Source organism: Eublepharis macularius, chromosome 5 (genome assembly GCF_028583425.1).
Source record: "Eublepharis macularius isolate TG4126 chromosome 5, MPM_Emac_v1.0, whole genome shotgun sequence".
Lineage (NCBI taxonomy): Eukaryota > Metazoa > Chordata > Lepidosauria > Squamata > Eublepharidae > Eublepharis > Eublepharis macularius.
In genome coordinates this window covers 82,167,159-82,185,751 of record NC_072794.1, presented here as the reverse complement: position 1 = coordinate 82,185,751, position 18,593 = coordinate 82,167,159, and the positions used below count along the sequence as shown (strand labels likewise).

The window sequence follows — 18,593 nt, the reverse complement described above, 5'->3', positions numbered from 1 at the left end:
AAATTCCAGAGCTGTAGTACTGTGGTTTCTGCTTTAGAATATTGCATGTGATTGTGTTCTTCTTCCCTATTTCTAAGAAGCTCATTACACAAAGATGATAAACTCAAATCTAAATCTAAATTGTAATACTTGCTGTGAATTTTTAGTCATATGCTATTTTTAAATTTTCTGTTTAGAGCAGTGAGGCAGAAATTCTTGTTCTTCCTTCTGGAAACAATTTGATGGTTTAATGAGAATGAGTGGTCACACTGCAAATATATACATACACATTTGCAAGTACCAGCATGTTTCTTACAAAGCTGAACCACATTACTCATGCCCTTGAAAGCTAACAAAGTCAGCTTAACATAGCAATTTATATTTAATAGGTACTAATAGAACCAGAGGTTTATGACACAGAGATGTATGTCCTTTCTCTTTAAAAGTTGTACCAACAATACCATAAAACTTTCATTTTAACCTTCCAGTAGCTACTAGAATTCAGACAAGATCTATCATGCAATTGTTTTATCTTTAATACAGACCGGTCCATTTGCATAATGATATTTTACAACTGTATGTTTTTTTTTAAAAAAAAGCCACATATATGTACATATTCCAATAGTCTAACTAAATGATTCCAGCAGAGAATGTAAGATGATTCAAGCTATCTATAGATATAGTTGAAGCTTCATGGTGGCAATTTACAGGATTCTAAAAGCCCATTTTTCAAGCAATGAACACAGGAATTGCTTCTGGGCAGCTGCATTTGTATGTATCACATTTTAAATTTTCCACTTGAATGTATCCTCAGAGACATTTGAGATGACTCACAAAGTTGATATGGTCAGAACAAATGTAAATGGAAGATTTTTTCCCCTGTGTAAACTAGTAGTAAATGAAACAAACTATGTATGGGGCGGGGGGGACAGGGAACCACCAAACTTTGATGGTGATGACCGTAGGACAAAGGGGAGACGGAACTGGTTCACCAGAATTTATTCAAATACAGGAAAATTTTTAATGTGTGAAAGTTGTGTGTGAATCCTACATACATAATCAGCTGGTCTTGGACAGCTCCATGGAAAACACTATCACAGTCTACTCACATTCCATAGTCCCCTCGTAGAGATACAAGATTAGATTTTTCCTTGAATTCATGGCATTTCTATCAAACTAAGTTTGTGATATAAACATCCCCCCCCCCACACACAACCCCCCCCCCCTTGGCTCCTTCTAAAACCACTGCTACAGCAACACCCGATCAGTAGTGGCTCAGGGCAGCTTTGCAGGTGGCAGTGCACAGTCCATATCCACAGCAGACTGCAAGCCTCTCATGAGGAAAGGCATTCTGAAGAGAGGACAGAGATGGGAAGGGGGCAGGAGTGGCTTGCCAGACCCCCTTTTGAAAAGACAGGAGAGGGCTGATAAGGAAAGACCTGGCTATCCTCCACAGACAGAACTGGAAGGAAGATGAGAAACAAAATGCTAGAAAATCCCCATCTCTCCTAATTTGATGCCTGGGGGTGCTGATGTGAGGCAGGCCAATGGATAGGCAGGCTCTTCACCCTCTCCAGCCATATTTTATAGCGTGTAATATCTGCTCAAAATGAAAAACAATTGTAGGCATACATTTGCCAACATCAGTAAACAGGGACAAATAGAATCATGATCATAAGGAGTAGACACTGAAGGCGCCTAAATAGTCTCAATTTTAATTGAATATTTTTCTTTTAACCATGTGCCTTTTGGCAGGCGTGTGGGAGTGGTAGTTGATACAAAATAGTGCTGTGACCTAATATCACTTCTCCCTCCATATACTTACTATGGCAAAGTATATTGCCATTTTTTGAGCCTATTAGTGCTATGCCCTGACACCATGTCTGTTTCCATATGGGGATTTCTCCTGAGGTGGCACACAACATGCTTTCACTTTATTTAGGAGCTTTCATACAATGCCATGCTCTGTTTGAGCATGGCTTGTGAGACTATCAGGGCATTCTTTTTTTAAGCGGAACAAAGAAAAACCTCCTTTACTTCAACTTAAAGAGGAAACAGTGTGCCTGCTGCAGGCATAGCTTCCTTGTGAAAATTCTGCCCACAGCCAATTGGGAGTTGGCAGGGAAAGGAGCTTTGTGCCACCTTCAAAATGGTGATGCTCAGATTGGGCACTCCCCCCCCCCTTTATCCCCTTAATAAGACTTCTAAAAACTGAACTATTGCTCAGCTATCATCTGAACATCAACCATTGTGGGGAAGGGATTGCTAGGCAGCAGGGTGCTTCTGCACTGATGTGACAACTAGGCAGAGGGTGGGAAGGGGCAGTGTCAGAAGCAAACAGTGCCAACACCCCCCACCCACCCCCACCCCTCCATCCCACTCACTACTATTTCCCCAGTGTGAGCAGCTTTTCTTGCCTCTGTAAGGATGCAGCCCATGGCTAGTGGCTAATGGCAGAAATATCAGTTTTTTTAAAAAAAGAAAATGAGTGACTGGAGTGAGCAGTTGAAAGGTTGACAGCACATGTGAAAAAAATTGACACGAACACATTTGAATTAGTTTGGACACATTTGAGCAGCCTGCCAAACAACTGGCTCCTGGCTTACAACAGATGAGCAGATGAGCTTGAGTATCTCTACTATAAACACAGGGCTGTCACCAAAACCAGCAACCAAGTACAAGTATTTCCTACGTATAATATGTAGTGAAACATACCCTACATCCTGATATCATCGTATTATCTATTTCTCTTCTTATTCCACATCACTGGCAGGAAATGCACAGTGTGATAATGTCCAGACATTGTGTAAGCATGTATTGTCGAAGGCTTTCACGGCCGGAGAACAATGGTTGCTGTGGATTTTCCGGGCTCTATAGCTGTAGTCTTGGCATTGTAGTTCCTGACGTTTCGCCAGCAGCTGTGACTGGCATCTTCAGAGGTGTAGCACCAAAAGACAGAGATCTCTCAGTGTCACAATTTTAACATGGCTGCTTGTGATATTAAAAATCACCAGGCCTCTGTATTTAAAATGGCAGCTTGTATTGCAACTAGGAGTGTCCACTTCGGATTCCCGATTCGGTAAAAAAACAAATCGGGTCCAATTCGTAAAGTTTTGGTATTTCTGAATCAGAGCCAGTATGATGGCCCCGATTTGGAAATACCAAATCAAAGCTTCCTGAAGTGATTCAGGTCACTTCAGGAAGCTTTGGTGCCTTTTTAAAGGGCTCCCTCCCACCACTAGCCCACTTACCAGACATCCTGGCGTGGGTGGTGCAGGTGGCGTGGGTGGTGGAGATACTGGCTGTGGCCTTCCCCGCTGCCCTGCTGCCCACAGTGGCAGCAAAGGCACCTGCTCCAGCCTTCCCCGCTGCCCAGGTGAGAGCTGCAGAGGTGGCGGTGTGGGTGCTGGCTGTGCTGGTGGCTCTGGCTGCGGCTTTCCCTGCTACCCAGCTGGCCACTGTGGAGGTGGAAGTGGCAGTGCAGTTGGCAGAGGTGCTGGTTCCCGCCTTCCCCATCACCCTGCTGGCCACTCTAGTGGCAGAGGCGCCTGCTCCGGCCTTCCCCACCATCCAGCTGGCTGCTGCCTTCAGGAAAGGTAAGTGGGGTTGGGGGAAGGGAGGTTCAGGGGTTGGGGCCTCACTTTGGTATGCTCTAAATCATTATGAAGCATACCAAAGTGATTCCGATAACCCAAATCAGTTATTGGGTTATTCCAAATCTTTTCCCCACTTCAGTTAAACCCGAAGTGGGAAAACTGAGTATTTTCCAGGTGCACACCCCTAATTGCAACCAGAGGGCCTCCAGATAACAGTTGCTGAATCTCGCTTGGGAGATCCAGGCATGAATGAAATGCTGCACAGGAATACGGAGTGATTAGACATGATTGGATTTGCAGTCCCTCCAGCCCCTAAGGAATCCAGTGCAACAAAGGCCTCACAGAGTCATCCCCACTTAGTACATTCCTTTCCTTCCTCCCATGATGAGATCTCCTGTCCTTGATTGAGAAGCTATTCAAATGACATTCATAAGTATTTACAGTGTTCCTGGGAAAGTACATTCCCCCAACTAAATTAATCAGCTCCAGTGGACTTCATTAATAAACTATCCCTTTTGTGTAGTAATAGAACAAATTTTGCATTTGTTTTCACATGCCCCCGCAGTTACCCATCAAGGTAATCAAAACTTTTGTCGATCCCAGGAACTGACCGTTGGGAGTCTTTGTTCTAATGGCTAGGTGGGATCTCCCACCTCAGGGCACATTTTACCTATAAAGGTAGGGACCTGGCCTCATTCAAATTGTACACACTTACTGGATCCAAAGTGCTGTACCCTTGAAATTTGTCCTAAGCCTCTTGCTCCCTCGGCTGAGAACGCTTGGCTCTCCCTCCGCGGACTTCTCTGCTCTTTGGATAGGTAATTATTGCCTTGCAACCCCCCAAATCTATCCCACCACCACTGCTTTTCCTAGGCCTCTTGTGTGTTTGTGTGTGTATGCATTTGCCCCTTGAACACAAAATCACCCTTTAATTGAGAACACCGGCTTCATATATGTATATCCTTGGGAAAGGATTCCGTAAATTATTGGTGATAAGATCCCACGGTTACTGGCCTCTTGCATAGCTGTCTTCCTTGCTTGCTAATTCCCCCAGAACTTCTATTTACTCGCAAGGAGACCAATTCAGGTAACAATTAAAAGTCCCAGAAATGCATAGGCAAAAATGGGCATATGTTTTAATATAATTAATGTTTACACGTGATCTTGACAACTTGGAAATATTCTATTCATAAAGACATCTACACTTCAGAACGGCCACACAACAAATACTGTATAATCTCCCAGCAAAATAAATATCTCAGTAAGCCAATGATAAAACGTCTGAGTGGAATTAAGCAAGCTGCATACATTGCTGGAGGGCAATGCATACAGATGCTCCCCAGAATGCCATCTGGATACTACTTTCAAATCCAAGGTACAAGAAAACCAAACAAATGTAGACTTAAGATATGACTGAAAAGTGTAAGGCATCGAACACAAGTGGCATACAGTGAAATGTATGTTGTTAGAGGTCACCCAGCAAGATTTTTTGCATCATACAAGGTTGATAGTCTAGGCTGCAAGGGAGACAGTAGCTGCATTCTGACAGGTTAAAAATACTTCTGTTGCATTGGTTCTATTTTAATAATGGCCTCTTGCTACACTGTGAACTAAACCCTGGAGCCAAATGACAAGAACCTGTCACCTTTACTGAATTAGAGGGGTCAGATATTGAAAATGTTTTCAGGCATACACTGAGGGCCAAATTACATGAGACTGCATCCCAGAATGTACTCTGACAATGTGACACCATTTTATAAAGAGGTTTTCCATTGGGTAACTCTTTTCAATAGTGTTGCAGGCCCGCCAGTTCTGGTTAGGACCACCATGGTATGGAGAAGAGGTGCTCCTGCTTCCCCCTGCACACTGTTTTTGTGAACTGAAATGATGCTGGAGGTATGTGTCAGAAATTAACATCCTTGGTACCATTTCATGCATGTGGGGAGGAGACAGGAGTCTCTCCTTCCCCTGTACTGTGGTGGTCTCAACCTGAATCCCCCCTACCGCCATAACACTATTGAAAATATTTCTACCATGAGAACATTCTCCATAAAATGGAAGCGCATTCCCAGGGTAAACTCATGGGCACCATCTCATCTTGCTTTGCCCTAAGTGTAGGAATTGTCCATGAGATGATTGGATCAGTAGGCCTCCAAACAATGTACTCATGCCTCAAAGACCCTGTGTTAGTTCACTGCAAAAACTAAACTGAACAGTTCCATCTCAAAGCATTTCTTCAGCATTCTTTGTTTGAAGCACAGTACTGTCTGTGTGTATTCAGTCCACTAGAATCATCTTGAAGACCTCCATATTGTGACATTTACAGCCTTAAATGTTCTGGGGACCAAGGTAATGAAGGACCTGCTTCTTCTTTATGAACTTGCCACCAATTAAAAACTTATGCAGAGGCCCTGCTCAGAGTACCTCATACTTGAGAGTTTAGGTGGCAATTACTGAGAGCAAGTCTTCTTTGTAGTGGTATCTTGTCTCTGGAAATCCTTCCACACACTTGTTTAACTGGTGCCTAGCCCTGCTAATGTTAGGTGACAGGTGAAAAAAATTATTTCACCCTGGCTTTTGGCTGACTTTGTTACCTTGTTCTGAGTTTGCAATTTTTTTTGATAGGGTCTTATCTGCTCATGGTTAGCTAAATTGGCTTTGGTATTTTCAACAGTTTAGAAGTTATTGTGTTTAAATATTTACTTTGGTATTTTATTTTTAATGATTTTAGTAATCACTTAAGTTATCTTGGAAGCTTTGAATTTATATGGCTGAGAGAATGAGAATGTGTCTGGAAAGGCATGTAACTCATTAAATGCACTGGTTGCTCAGGATTGTCTGAAGCACCAGGATATATTTCTGGGATACAATCTCCATCATCCACTGAATGGATGCTGACTGGATCTGTACCTCAGCAAAGTGGCAGAGAGAGCCTTCTATTTTTGTAGAGCAGTCAGAAGAGCTGATCCCAGGCTTGTCTTTGTAGCTTGTCACAGAAGATTGTTGGCTGGGGAAAGACATTCATCTTGGTGGATGCCCTTTAGGTTTAAAACCTTTGCGGACCTGGAATTACAAAAGGATCACTTCTTACTGGAGACTTTTTTTTTAACTTCACAGTCCTTCCTTGGTGCCATTGTTGTGCATTTGTTAAAAGGCTCTCTGGATAACTTATCAGAGTCCATTAGAATTACAGAGGTGGAGCTGAGGGGAGCCCCGGATTACCTATTAGAGGTGTCTCAAGTTTGTACGTCACTTCCAGTGATGAGATATACAGTTTGGGGACTAATCTATGTATGGTTTGCTGCAGACAGTAGTTCTGACTTGACAAGCTGGTTAATGGTTTCAGAGAAAGGCATCAGAACAGATTTAACAGACTGTTGCAAAATGCTGTTTTACAGCATTTGGTCTGGCCCATGGGTTTCCTTTCTTCTTCCTTCTGGTTCCAGGATCCTAAACAGTTTAGAAAATAAATTGGGAAACATGTCCTGGTTGTCCTGGCTTGCCCTGTTCCCAGACTCTGTTGCAGACAATCCACTCTTTTCAGGTTTATCCAACTGTTTCAATAAGGCTAGGAAGTGCCATATTAATGTGCTGTCTGCCCTGTTTGGGTTAAGGAGATTGGTTGGATTGCTTCCCAACTTCAGTCTTCTAATGGCTGCTGCAGAGGTAGGAGCTTGGTGAGGCAATTTGGCACCTGAATAGGGTTAGGGAGGAATCAGAATCAGGGCGGCACCATTTATCTTGCACCTTGCACCATTTATCTGGGAATGCATTAGTGGGAGGATGCCTTCTTCAGCCAGCTTCAGCTTTGAGGACCTCCTTTAGACCCTAACTGGGAAGGGAAAGGGCAGATGAAAAGAGCCAGGAAAATAGATCAGAAGGGATCCAGTAGAAATCAGGCAAGGCCCTTCTAAACATGTACGGTTGGTCTGGGAGCTGAAGGAAAACTTCCCCCTCTTGGTGTCATTTATTACAATAAGGACACCACATGTTATCAAGAAAAAGTGTTTCTATCAATTCAAGTCTGCCTCACCCCAGAAAAACTGGAGAACAGAAACTAGATTGGTTAAGGTTATCAGAGACCTAACATGAAGATTATAAAGGCATAAATCCAGCACCTTTTTATTTCAAATATAGCATGCATAAGAACGGCTCTCTATGGATTGTACCCCATGCTCATATTAAGAATGCTTGTTAAGGGTTGCCGCACTATTTACAAGAAAGTAGGTTTGACATTAACAGTGATATTCTAAGTAGAGTTACTCCAGTATAAGCTCATTGAAATAAATGGGCTTGGACCAGAGTAACTCTGCTCAGGATTTCACTGTAAATGTCAAACCTACTTTCTTGTAAATAGTGGTGCTAACCCTTAACAACCTAACCCTTAACAACCAGAGTAACTCTGCTTAGGATTTCACTGTAAATGTAATGAAATTGTATGTTTTACATCTACAATTAAGCATGCAGAAGAAACCCTGAACAGCCTTTGCAAAAAACTCTTATTTAAGACTAAAATTTGGGGTGCTCCAAATTACATATGAACAGCTTGTTGTTATTGTTATTGTATATGTGAAAGAACTATTTCCACGCAGCTTTTAATATAACGGAATGTGTCACCACTCAGTTTATTTCTATTGGGTGTTAGAAATAACACACCAGATGCCCGTCCTCATTTGATTCCACTGAAACTGTATGGATACGAAAAAATTGTGGAATTACTGCTTTGATAAGTACAGCAAATGTTTCTAGATGATCACTGGAGCATAAATCAACTTCAGTATATTTATTTATTTAGTATGCTTTAAAACGTGTATGTCACTAACAACACCAACACTGGCAGCTCAAGGTAGCTTACAACATAAAGATGACCTGCAAGTATCGGAAAAGAGAAGCCCTGTTCATAAGTTACTGTGAATGTACACTTAATTTTTTAAAATACCTATGTTGAATAATTTCATGTTACATATTGAACATGTGTATAGCTGAATATGTGATGCAAACCCCACATTTATCTGAGTACTGGTTTCTAGTTGCAACTACAAAGTATACACAGAGTGGCTCTTTCTTACAGATGTACGTATGTATGTGCAGGATGTGTATGAGTTCACTGTAACATGTGAATAGGGCTCCTATGTCTTTCACTCAAAAAATTTTTTATCCCTCAATTAATAACAGAAAACATGCCTTAAAAGGACACATAATTCATGTGTATATACATTCATGTTGAATTTCCAGGTCATTTTTGCAGCTTGCAGCCTTACTTCTCTGGAAATACTCTTTGCATAGTCAACACATATAAGAATAACCTCAACATCTGCAGTTACAAAGTATAAGGATTCAGTGAAACTAGCATGTATCTGGCATTAATCTTTCAGAGGTCCTATACCCATTCACTGTCAATGTGGATTGAGTCCTAATGTCCTGATTTGTAAACAGTTGACGCCTACTCTGCCCAGAGATACATGACTAATCAATTGCAGGCAGTGGGAATGGAGGGGGGGGGATCTTTATATAGCACCATGATGAGCTGTTTGAAAGCCTTCATAAAATTGTAAGCAGATAGTTTGGACATGTTGATGGGAAGATTAGGTTTTATTGTGACTTGAGTGACAGGCTTAGTGAAGAGTATTTATGGTTTGCCTCCTGTTGCTAAAAACACCATGACAAGCAGAACCTGACATGTGTGTATAATGGGAAGGCTTTGGAACAAAATTATGACAAAGAGAGCTCATTAAGAAGCTTGTACTTCAGCAAGGTTTAATTTCACATGCTGAGTGAGCTGCAACATTCCAAGGGCTCATGAGGCACTTAAGATCTACCATTAGGGCAAAGTCTGCTTTATTTGTCTTTCTGCATAAATAGACTTGTGACACCACCAGAGGTGGTAATCAAAAAGCAGGAGAGGCTTCGTCATCATCACTGTAGAAGGGAAGCAGGGAAGGCATAATGTTTCATAGTGTTCAAAACACTGGTTCAGATCCAAAATTAATTTTGTTGCTTACACTTTTTTCCCCATTACACCCAATTTACTTTCAACTCTTAAATTTCTGTACTATCCAGCAAATTAACAAAGACATCCATGTACACTAGCAGATCAGGAAAACAATCTAGATGTGATGGGTAGGACGGGTTCCAGCTCTTCCTCTCTGGGAAACAGCCAATTAGAGCAGGTGGAATGCTGGGCGAGTGACAGTTGAAAGTCTGTTGGAACCTCCATTAAGGTAGTTACTGAGAGAAAGGGTTTTGGAAGTGGCTAAAGGAGGCAGACAAGATATGGCTGGTAGTTGACATCTGATATCATACAGTCCCTGTTTAACCATAATATATCTTATGTGTTTTTAAAATCGTTCACCCTAATGGTCTATCTTATTAAACAAGTTATTCTTTTTCTAGTTTAATACTGGATGGCTTGAAGTTGTTGGCTGAGGGGAAATAAAACACACGAAATTAAACATTCAGGTTACAACCAATGAGCCAAGTTTAAATAAATGGTGGCAGTGTATTAGGGAAAGTTACCTCTCAGTTTGCTTTCCCCAGTAGCCCTGGGCAGTAGCTGGGTGAAGGGAAGAAAATATAGGGAACTGGCTGCCTGTTTGGTGGAGCCTCTGGAAAAGCAGAAAGGGGACCCTGTGTGGATTTGGGTTAGTGTTAGCAGTAATACCTCTTCACCTTACTGAAAGGGCAGTTTATAAATATGGAATATTATAAACCCCATAATATCATAAAAGTTTGCCATGTGCCCCTGTAGCTTCAGACACATGAGTGGAGTGCATTCCCAGTGCAAATTACTTGTACTGTCATTTATTTTGGACTTGGGGATGGGGATTATAACTCTCCTTCCTTTGAGTTGTACGTAGTTTCATTTGCTTGCTATTTTGATTGCCTTATGTTGAGTTTATTGCCTTATTGATTTGAGTTTATATTGATCATCTGTTTTTCATGTTACTTTGTTTGATTTATTGCCTTTGCATTATGTATTGCATTGCATTGTTTTATGGTTTTGCATTAGGTTATGATTTTAATTAGAAACCCTTTCCCTTCCTTGCTCCAGTCTGTACAGAAAGCAGCCTTCGTGTTAGAAAGGAAAAAAGGGATTTTTGCTTTTTAATCTGGTTTCCTTGTTAGTTTTTGCCCCAAACCAATTTTTTTAGTTAGTGATCATGCTCCCTAATCCTCTTCTTGTGACCCTTTCTCCTCCTTGGCTAGCATCTCCATTTCTTTTGTCTCTCCATATAAGTTCAATAAAGTCACATGCTGGGGTTGTGTCTCCATTGGGGGGAGGGGGGAATTGGAATATGGAATATTATAAACCCTTTTTTATGTGCTACAAGCACAACATACTGCCTGGCCAGGCAGAACAGATACCAAACCCAGCTGGAGTTGGAAAATTACCAGAAGGTGAGTCAGATTGACTAACTCCTCCTCCATGCCCCGGAGAAGCACTTGAGTGAAACAAAGAGCTCTTCCAGGAGTTCCTGCTTTATCTCATCAACACGCTTCCATACATTCCCTCAACCACTTGCCCTGTTGGGGATATTTAGGGACATGATGAGCCCTTCCCATCTGGAAATCGTGGAACCTTTCTTGCCTATAGTTCCTCCCGGATATGTAGAATCAAGCCTTTCCCATTTTATCGTTTCACCTTTGGACAAGTCATTAAGCTATTGCTTTGGGGGCAGAAGACGTAATTCTGCCCCAGGATATATTTTGCACTATAACTAGTCTGCCTCCAGCTACGTGCTGTTTCAGCATTCCTTGGATCCATATGCATACCTTCAGACACGTCTGAGTCTCCTTCTTGCTACAAAGTGCTGGCTGTTCATGCTGCTGCCTTTATGGATGTCCTCTCCCTATCATAGACTGGTAAATATTGCCCTACCCTCTCCCTCATCCTCCCTGATTTTCTAGTTAGCCTTGTGTGTATGCTGTGTATTATTTTCTGTGCTTTAACCTTCTATAGCTCTGTTAATAAACATTTCCTTTAGAACATCTGCCTGTTCATTTAAGATTTTCTCTAAGGGAACAATCCTGGTATACATCTGGTAGAGATCCCCATTACCCCCTCTCACTGTGTCTCCTTGAATGCTAATTCTCCAACTCATAAGGAGAACTCCCATTTGGGTAACATCAGCTAGAAGTAAGACAGATGGTGGGTTGTAGCTGCCCTTAACTCCCTGCATAGCACCACACCTGTGAAAGGAGGTTTATGGTGGGCGGCAGTATTTTAAGAGAGTCACACCAGCAAAGGCTGTCCTCCCACAAAATAATGAATACTATTTAAAATCAGCTGTAGCTTTATGAAGTACAGTGAATCATAAGGAGATAAGAATAAGGAAACACTTTCCTGTTTAAGTTATTTATAGTGCAGCCCTAAGCACTATCACTAAAGGATATAGGATGGCAAGTAAGACCTATGTTGGAGTATCCTGAATATACACCAGAGTGAGTGGTAGATATGCTGTCAAACCTGCAAATATCCCAGCACCAAACCCTGCTGGCACTGCACTGGTAGAACTGGTGCCAGTATAGAATTGGGCAGCTTTGGAGTGTGTTGTGGGGGATTTGGGCTTAGTCACTATCCTGAGCTTCTCCAGCCCTGGTCATGCTGTTCAATGCTGATGTAATGTTATACTACCAAGGATCTTTAAACATCCCTAGAAAACACGTGGAAGTAGAAAGACAAGTCTTTCCACTCCAGCCTGCCACACAGCTCTCAAGATTCAGTGCAGCTTAGCTTATCAATTAAACTTCCAACAAATCACAGCCCTTCTAAGTTCTATGTAAACTCTAGCCAAGAGAGATAATAGGGTATGTGGCTATATCTCTCTGGTCCCATTTCACACACCTTTAAATCACACTTAGAGCAACTTCAGTGATAGGAAACCCAGAGAAAGGGCATTGCACAAAAAGGGACCACCTGGGCCCAAAACCTTGCGTAGGAAGAATCTTTAGCATTCTATCAGACTTGCCTCAAATGAGTGAGAAAGCCATGCAAAGGCGTGAGAGTGGAGCAGCTTTCTGCTGGCAAAAGGAAACATGACTGCAAGAGGGTATTAAAACCCACGTCTGGGGAGCTTTAGGTGATGTTTGTTATAGGGCTTTTCATGCCACAGTCCTGCTTATAGTAAATGTCTTTCCTTCCTTGTGTTCTGCATGTAGATGGCAGACAGCTGATGCCAGGGGTGTGTGGACATGTAATTCTGTACTGGTTAGCTGCTTCCGAATCTGCCTGTCATCAGGGATCATCGGCATGATGTGCCATAATTAATAGGTTGCAATTAGTTTTTTATGCACTCTGGTGAAATTGTTACGTTCTTAGTACCTTTGCAGGATGACTTTTGTTAACCTTCTGCTGAGTGTTGGATACTGACTAGTGGTGTTGGCAGTGTATCAATGTTGGAATCTTAGGATGAAGCTGCAAGACATTCCTGTGAGTGAGGCATACTATTAATAATCATAGATATCTACATCAGATGGAGGTAAACTCTGGAATTTGGGCAAACTGAATTTTAGAGAGTTATCTAATAGAGTTATCTAATAGAGAAAACAATAAACTGAGAAAAATGAAACGCGTATCCAAAAAGAGATTTGTGTGTAAGAAAAAAGAACAATAAAACTAAATGGTTAGTTGAATATGACACAGATCCTATTTCCATTTTTAGACTTGTAGAAAAGCGAAATAAAACTTGACCAAATGATCTTCTCTATGTTTTTATTTATTGATTAACCAGATCTATACCATGCCTTCCTGTCCTGATCAAAAGTAGAGATATTATAGGTGCATAGTTCACTAACTATCAAAGACAAACAGAAAACCGAGGTCAAATACTTCTTCCATGGTATCTATACCTTGAACTGTTGCCTGCTGATCAGTTTTACCCAACAAGTATTTGTATTCATAGAGTCCAGCACTTATTTAATAAAATGATCTATAATTAGATATTGTAAGAGGTAAGTGATGTATGTATTAATAAATCACATTACAAAAGTGGTTCCCCCCCCAGTCCTTTTCATAGTACATGTACCACTGAAGCAAGCAAGTGATCTTGCTTCATAACAAATCTAAATGTTACACAAACTTAGAAGTAGTGAAAATTTCTCCCGACTGCTGTGTATGATGTATACTTACACTTATAGGTTGACTTTTTGGCACATCATAAACACCTTCTTTCTTTTGGCTAGTAGGAACCTGTAAAAGTAAACAAAAATAATTAGGAAACAGATAAAAGAACAGAAAAATTAGAAACTGTAATTAAGAATACGTGATCTGATATACATGTCTTCTAGATGTGTGAAAAGAAGGAATTTCTTCATGTAGTTAATGTGCTGGATGCTCCTTACAAAATCAGAAACAGCCTTCAGGTCTCAGCTACTTATGAATTAACCTCCCTACCATCCATTTCAGAAGTCGTGTACATAGGTGCCCTCTGCAGTCCCAGCTCTTGAAACAGTTGTTATTTATTTCATTGGGCACTTATGCCATTCACCTGTTCAAAATAATAAAAATAGTTTCCAAACACACAAAAGATGGTTATCTAAAAAAAAATTGGGTTTCTCCTTTTACAAGCAAGTGAGGCTAAGTAGCAAGATTTCTAACTAAATCTTGAATATTTGCTGTAACAGATGAACAACTGCATCATGGTCACTCGGGATGTGCTTAATGGGGGGGGGGGAAAGGGCCAAAAGTATACACAGAAATCGTTGGTTCAGCTTGTTAAAGCAACTTCCGGAACAGCAGAACAAGTTCAGGAACAGAGGCTGTAATGACTCCCCTCCCACCACCTAAAAGTTTGTGAGTTTTGTTTCAGTTCTTACTGCACAGAGGCCATGCAGGCAAGCCAAGCAATGGGATTGGCCATTTGGCAGCATCTTGTTTTCCTTAACAGCAGGTCTGTTTGCATCTACATGCATCATGTAACCAATTGGATCCAAAGGAGAGACTGAGAACTAAGCTACAAGAGACGAATTACACAAAGAGAAGCACATGAAGGAAGTCACAGTGTTATCCGGGAAGCTGAGTTTTAAAAGAGATCGGCTTTGTCAATTTCCACTCTCTACAGAGCCAGGGAGATGGCTGCTCAGGTGGTTTGTTTATTTCCTCTTTGCCTCTTAGAAGGGGAGGTGAAACTGACAGAGCCTTTGAGAGGCAAAGAGGAAATTAACAAACCCTCTGAGTGGTGATATCCCTGGCTCTGTAGAGAGAGGAAATTAACAAAGCCTTCCAATCTTTTTTAAAACTCAGCTTCCGGCTAAATTGTGACTCCCTTCACATGCTCCTCCTCATGTAATTTGTCTCTTGTAGCTTGGCTCTGAGCCCTTGGGGTTCATTCCATTGGCAAGAAAAGGATGTGCACGCCACTTGCAAGTGCATTTTTTTCTTCAGTGCTTCTTGGGCAATGGTATTGGCATTGAATGGCTAGGAGGGATCCAATTGCAAAAAGGTTGCATTGTGCTGGGGAGTAGCAGATAGCCATTGGGGCCAGTGTCATCATCACCCTTTCTGTGTGTTTTTATGCAGAACACAAGGTAAGGCTGGCAACTTCCATGCAGGTGTGCACATGTGGGGTTGAGGAGAGAGGGGTTTCTTTTAGCCTCCAGTGCCTTGGCTGCTGTAAAGGCTCATGCAGATTAGGGTGAAAATTGGAAAGTAAGAGCAGTTATTAAAGGACAGCTCCACTGAGGAGCTCCCAGGTATGTAGAGCTGGTTTATGCTCATTAAGTGGCTTTCTTCTGCAGCTTCCCTTTGCTTAGGTGCCATGGTGCCTGGGCTACTCCTGTGACTAAAGAAGTCTTCCAAAGATAGCAGGTCAAGGAGCACTAGGAAGAATTTCATCTGTCACAGAAAGCCTTCAGCATATGGAGGCTTTTCTGATTAAAACTGTTAACCCAGGCTTAAATGACAGGGAAGTAGCAAATATGTGCATTATACACTCATTCACACACACACACACACACACACACCACATTATTCCAAATCAGTATTCCACAGAGAAGGACCAATCTGTATAGGGTTTGAATGTATAGGGATAACAAGTTTGAATGTATAAGGATAACAAGTGTTTACTAAAACGGTGTTGCACCTATTTGCAGGTATCTAATTTATACAGATCTGCTGTAGCATAGTGGTTAAGCAATTAGGTAGTGAATCCCACTACAGCCAAGCTGTATTATGGGGATAACAATAACACTGACCTTGTTCACCACTCTGAGCAGAGCACTAATATGTCTGAAAAAGCGGCATATAAGCACAGCTACAGCTACAGCTACAGCTACTACTGCTACCACCACCACCACCACCACCTCTGCTGCTCTGAACATTCAAAAAAGAATTTTCAGAGTTATTCACTAACCACTAACATGAACATCTACCAACCACACCATCTCACACCAGCATTACCTTTTTAATTTTTTGTCTTCCTTAATTTCCACCTATTCATTCTAACTTCTTTTATTTGTAGCAATGGACCTTTCCTCTATATCCCACTGACAAATCTCTCTTGTTATCTCTTTGTGTTTTTCATATTTCTGCCCTTCCTTTCTGACCACCATTCTTCACTTTCCTATCTCTTACAGAAGTTAAAACAGAGCAGCTTATAAATGTTAAATCTTTGGCTCATTCTTTCACCTTTCCCGTTATGCTTGAAACACTTTTCTTCTTTCTGTTTCCAACTTGATCATACCAATTCTACTGATTTCAGGTGTTTTGCTATTAGTAAACGTATGCAAGATCTTTTCATAAACTCAAGTCCTCTATTCTAAAATATCTATAACACTGACTTTCACAACCATCTTGTTTTGTATTATGAGCTGTAGAACAACTCAGGGGAATAATGCTCAGTTTTGATTACATCTCTATATTATCATCTAGACAAATGGGTATTCCTAAATAGGTAATTCTGAACTTTAACAATATCACTAGCAGAAATAGATGGCTCAACAAGCCCCTGGTGGGATGTCACTTGTTGATGGTAAGGTACAACTCATTCAATGAGTCACAACTTGTGCAGACCTGCTATACCATAAAAATTTGATATGACCATCCTGAGAGTATTTCCCCCAAATAATCTCCAGTTATATCTTGCTAATCCTGGATTACATAGGAACTACACATCTAACACGTTAAATTACAGATACTAGCCTTGGGTATTCCCCTACTGGGTTGAAAGTACATTGATACTGAAGTTGTTTTTGGCTTTCCTAGGCAGTACTTTATTAAGTTGACAATTGACTTTTTATTTATACTAGTATCTTTTGGTCCCACTGGCAGCTCTGGCTGAAAGATAGGTGGGCTACATTGCATGGTTACATATTAGGGAGAGCAGTATGTTCCCTACTGCATCAAGGCAGAAATACAGCTACAATTAGGGGTGTGCACTAAAAAATCCCCATTGTATTATTCAGATTCTAATATCTGAAATACAGTATATATTTGATATTCTTAATATTTGGATAGAAGAGAAGGCAGCATGGTATAGCCTGATCTTGTCACATCTCAGAAACAAAGCAGGGTCAGTACTTGGATAGATGACCACTAAGGAAGACTGCAGAGGAAGGTAATGGCAAACCACATCTGCTTCTAACTTGCCTTAAAGGCCCCTTGCTGGGGGTGCCATAAATCAATTAATGCTTTACAGTATAAAGACACACAATATTCTGATCAAAAAATACCAGTACAGTATTCAGATTCAGTTTTTATTTGGAATCCTTACTCTATTTGGTTCCATTATTCCATATGGGAAAATGTTTTGGGGAGGGGAGCTGCAGGGACCATTTGTCAAGCAAACTACATCAAAATTGCTGGGAACCTAGTCCTGCCTGTCACTACCCCCCCCCCCCATTGAATTGAACCAAAGTGTCCAATTGTACGGCCCCCAGCCTGTAGAATTGGTGAATTGAACCAAAGCGTACGATTCTACAGGCCCCCAGCCACTCTCTACTGTTTCCTGTGGGGGAAAGAGCCACGGCTTTCTCCAGGTCACAGGAAGTGTTAGCTAAACACACAACAGCAACTAATGACCAAAGCCTCCCAATACAAACAGAACCAACAAAGCCCAACAGAACCAAGTCAAACCAGACAATCCCACCAGAACCAAACTGAAATATGGGAACCAGTGTCACTCAAAGATGCCAGGCAGGACCCAGGGCCAATGCAAGCCCAACATAACCAACATTAAACCAAAGAATCCCAGCATCATGGGGGAAACAAGCTACTCCTATCTTTAAAGTGAGATTTTCAGATATTCCCAAATATATATGGATTATTTGGGAATATAAATACCAGTTTATAAAATGTGCTCAAATAAGCCAGATATAGTTGGATATATCCAAATAATACTAATAGGGGCTATATATATATATATATATATATATATATATATATATATATATATATATATATATATATATATATATATATATATATGTGCTCTTCTTGAGCTGAACTGCACAACCCTAGCTACAATATTTTTATTTTGCTATGTTGTCCTAATCTATGAGAAAGACGAAGACTGAAACTAGTTCACGGAAAGGAGCAGGACCTTATATTTAGTAGGCTTGACCCAGAAATTTCCCATAAGGATCTGCTGGATTTTTAAAACTTTCATAGCGGCAAGTTGTTTCTCTTGGAATGCAGGATCAATCTATCCTGCCTTGCTTTTCATATCTAGTGAGAAATTTCTCAAGGACAAGGATTTCCGGCTTTGATTTTGCTTGCTGTGTTAAATTTTCTTCTTTAATCAAAATGCTGCTCAGCAGTGGAAAGTAGAAGGGATTTCTTCAGTAAGATTCTTACCTCAGTCCTAAAAGAATTTACTCAGCTTCATAAACGGTAATTCAGAATTGTCTCTAGTTGAGCAGGCAGGAGAGCTCTAAAAAGTGTTTATAGGCTAGTGACTTTAGCAAGACTATATTTACTTGAAATAAAAGCCCATTGTTTCAATGGAACTCAATTCCAAACAAATGTGCACAGGATAAATCTCCAGGCAAATTTTCTACAGGCAAATTTTATCCACTGTCTGG

General features: G+C 41.0%; 1 protein-coding gene across 2 annotated transcripts in view; it reads right to left on the bottom strand.

The window, feature by feature from the left end:
- The window catches only part of DAB1 (DAB adaptor protein 1), a 321,139-nt gene that overhangs the window by 53,044 nt on the left and 249,502 nt on the right, over positions 1–18,593 (bottom strand). For both annotated transcript variants that reach the window (XM_054979924.1, XM_054979923.1), the window contains exon 7: positions 13,705–13,764. In XM_054979924.1, coding sequence (XP_054835899.1) covers positions 13,705–13,764 — 60 coding nt within the window. The remainder of the gene's footprint in view (positions 1–13,704; positions 13,765–18,593) is intronic.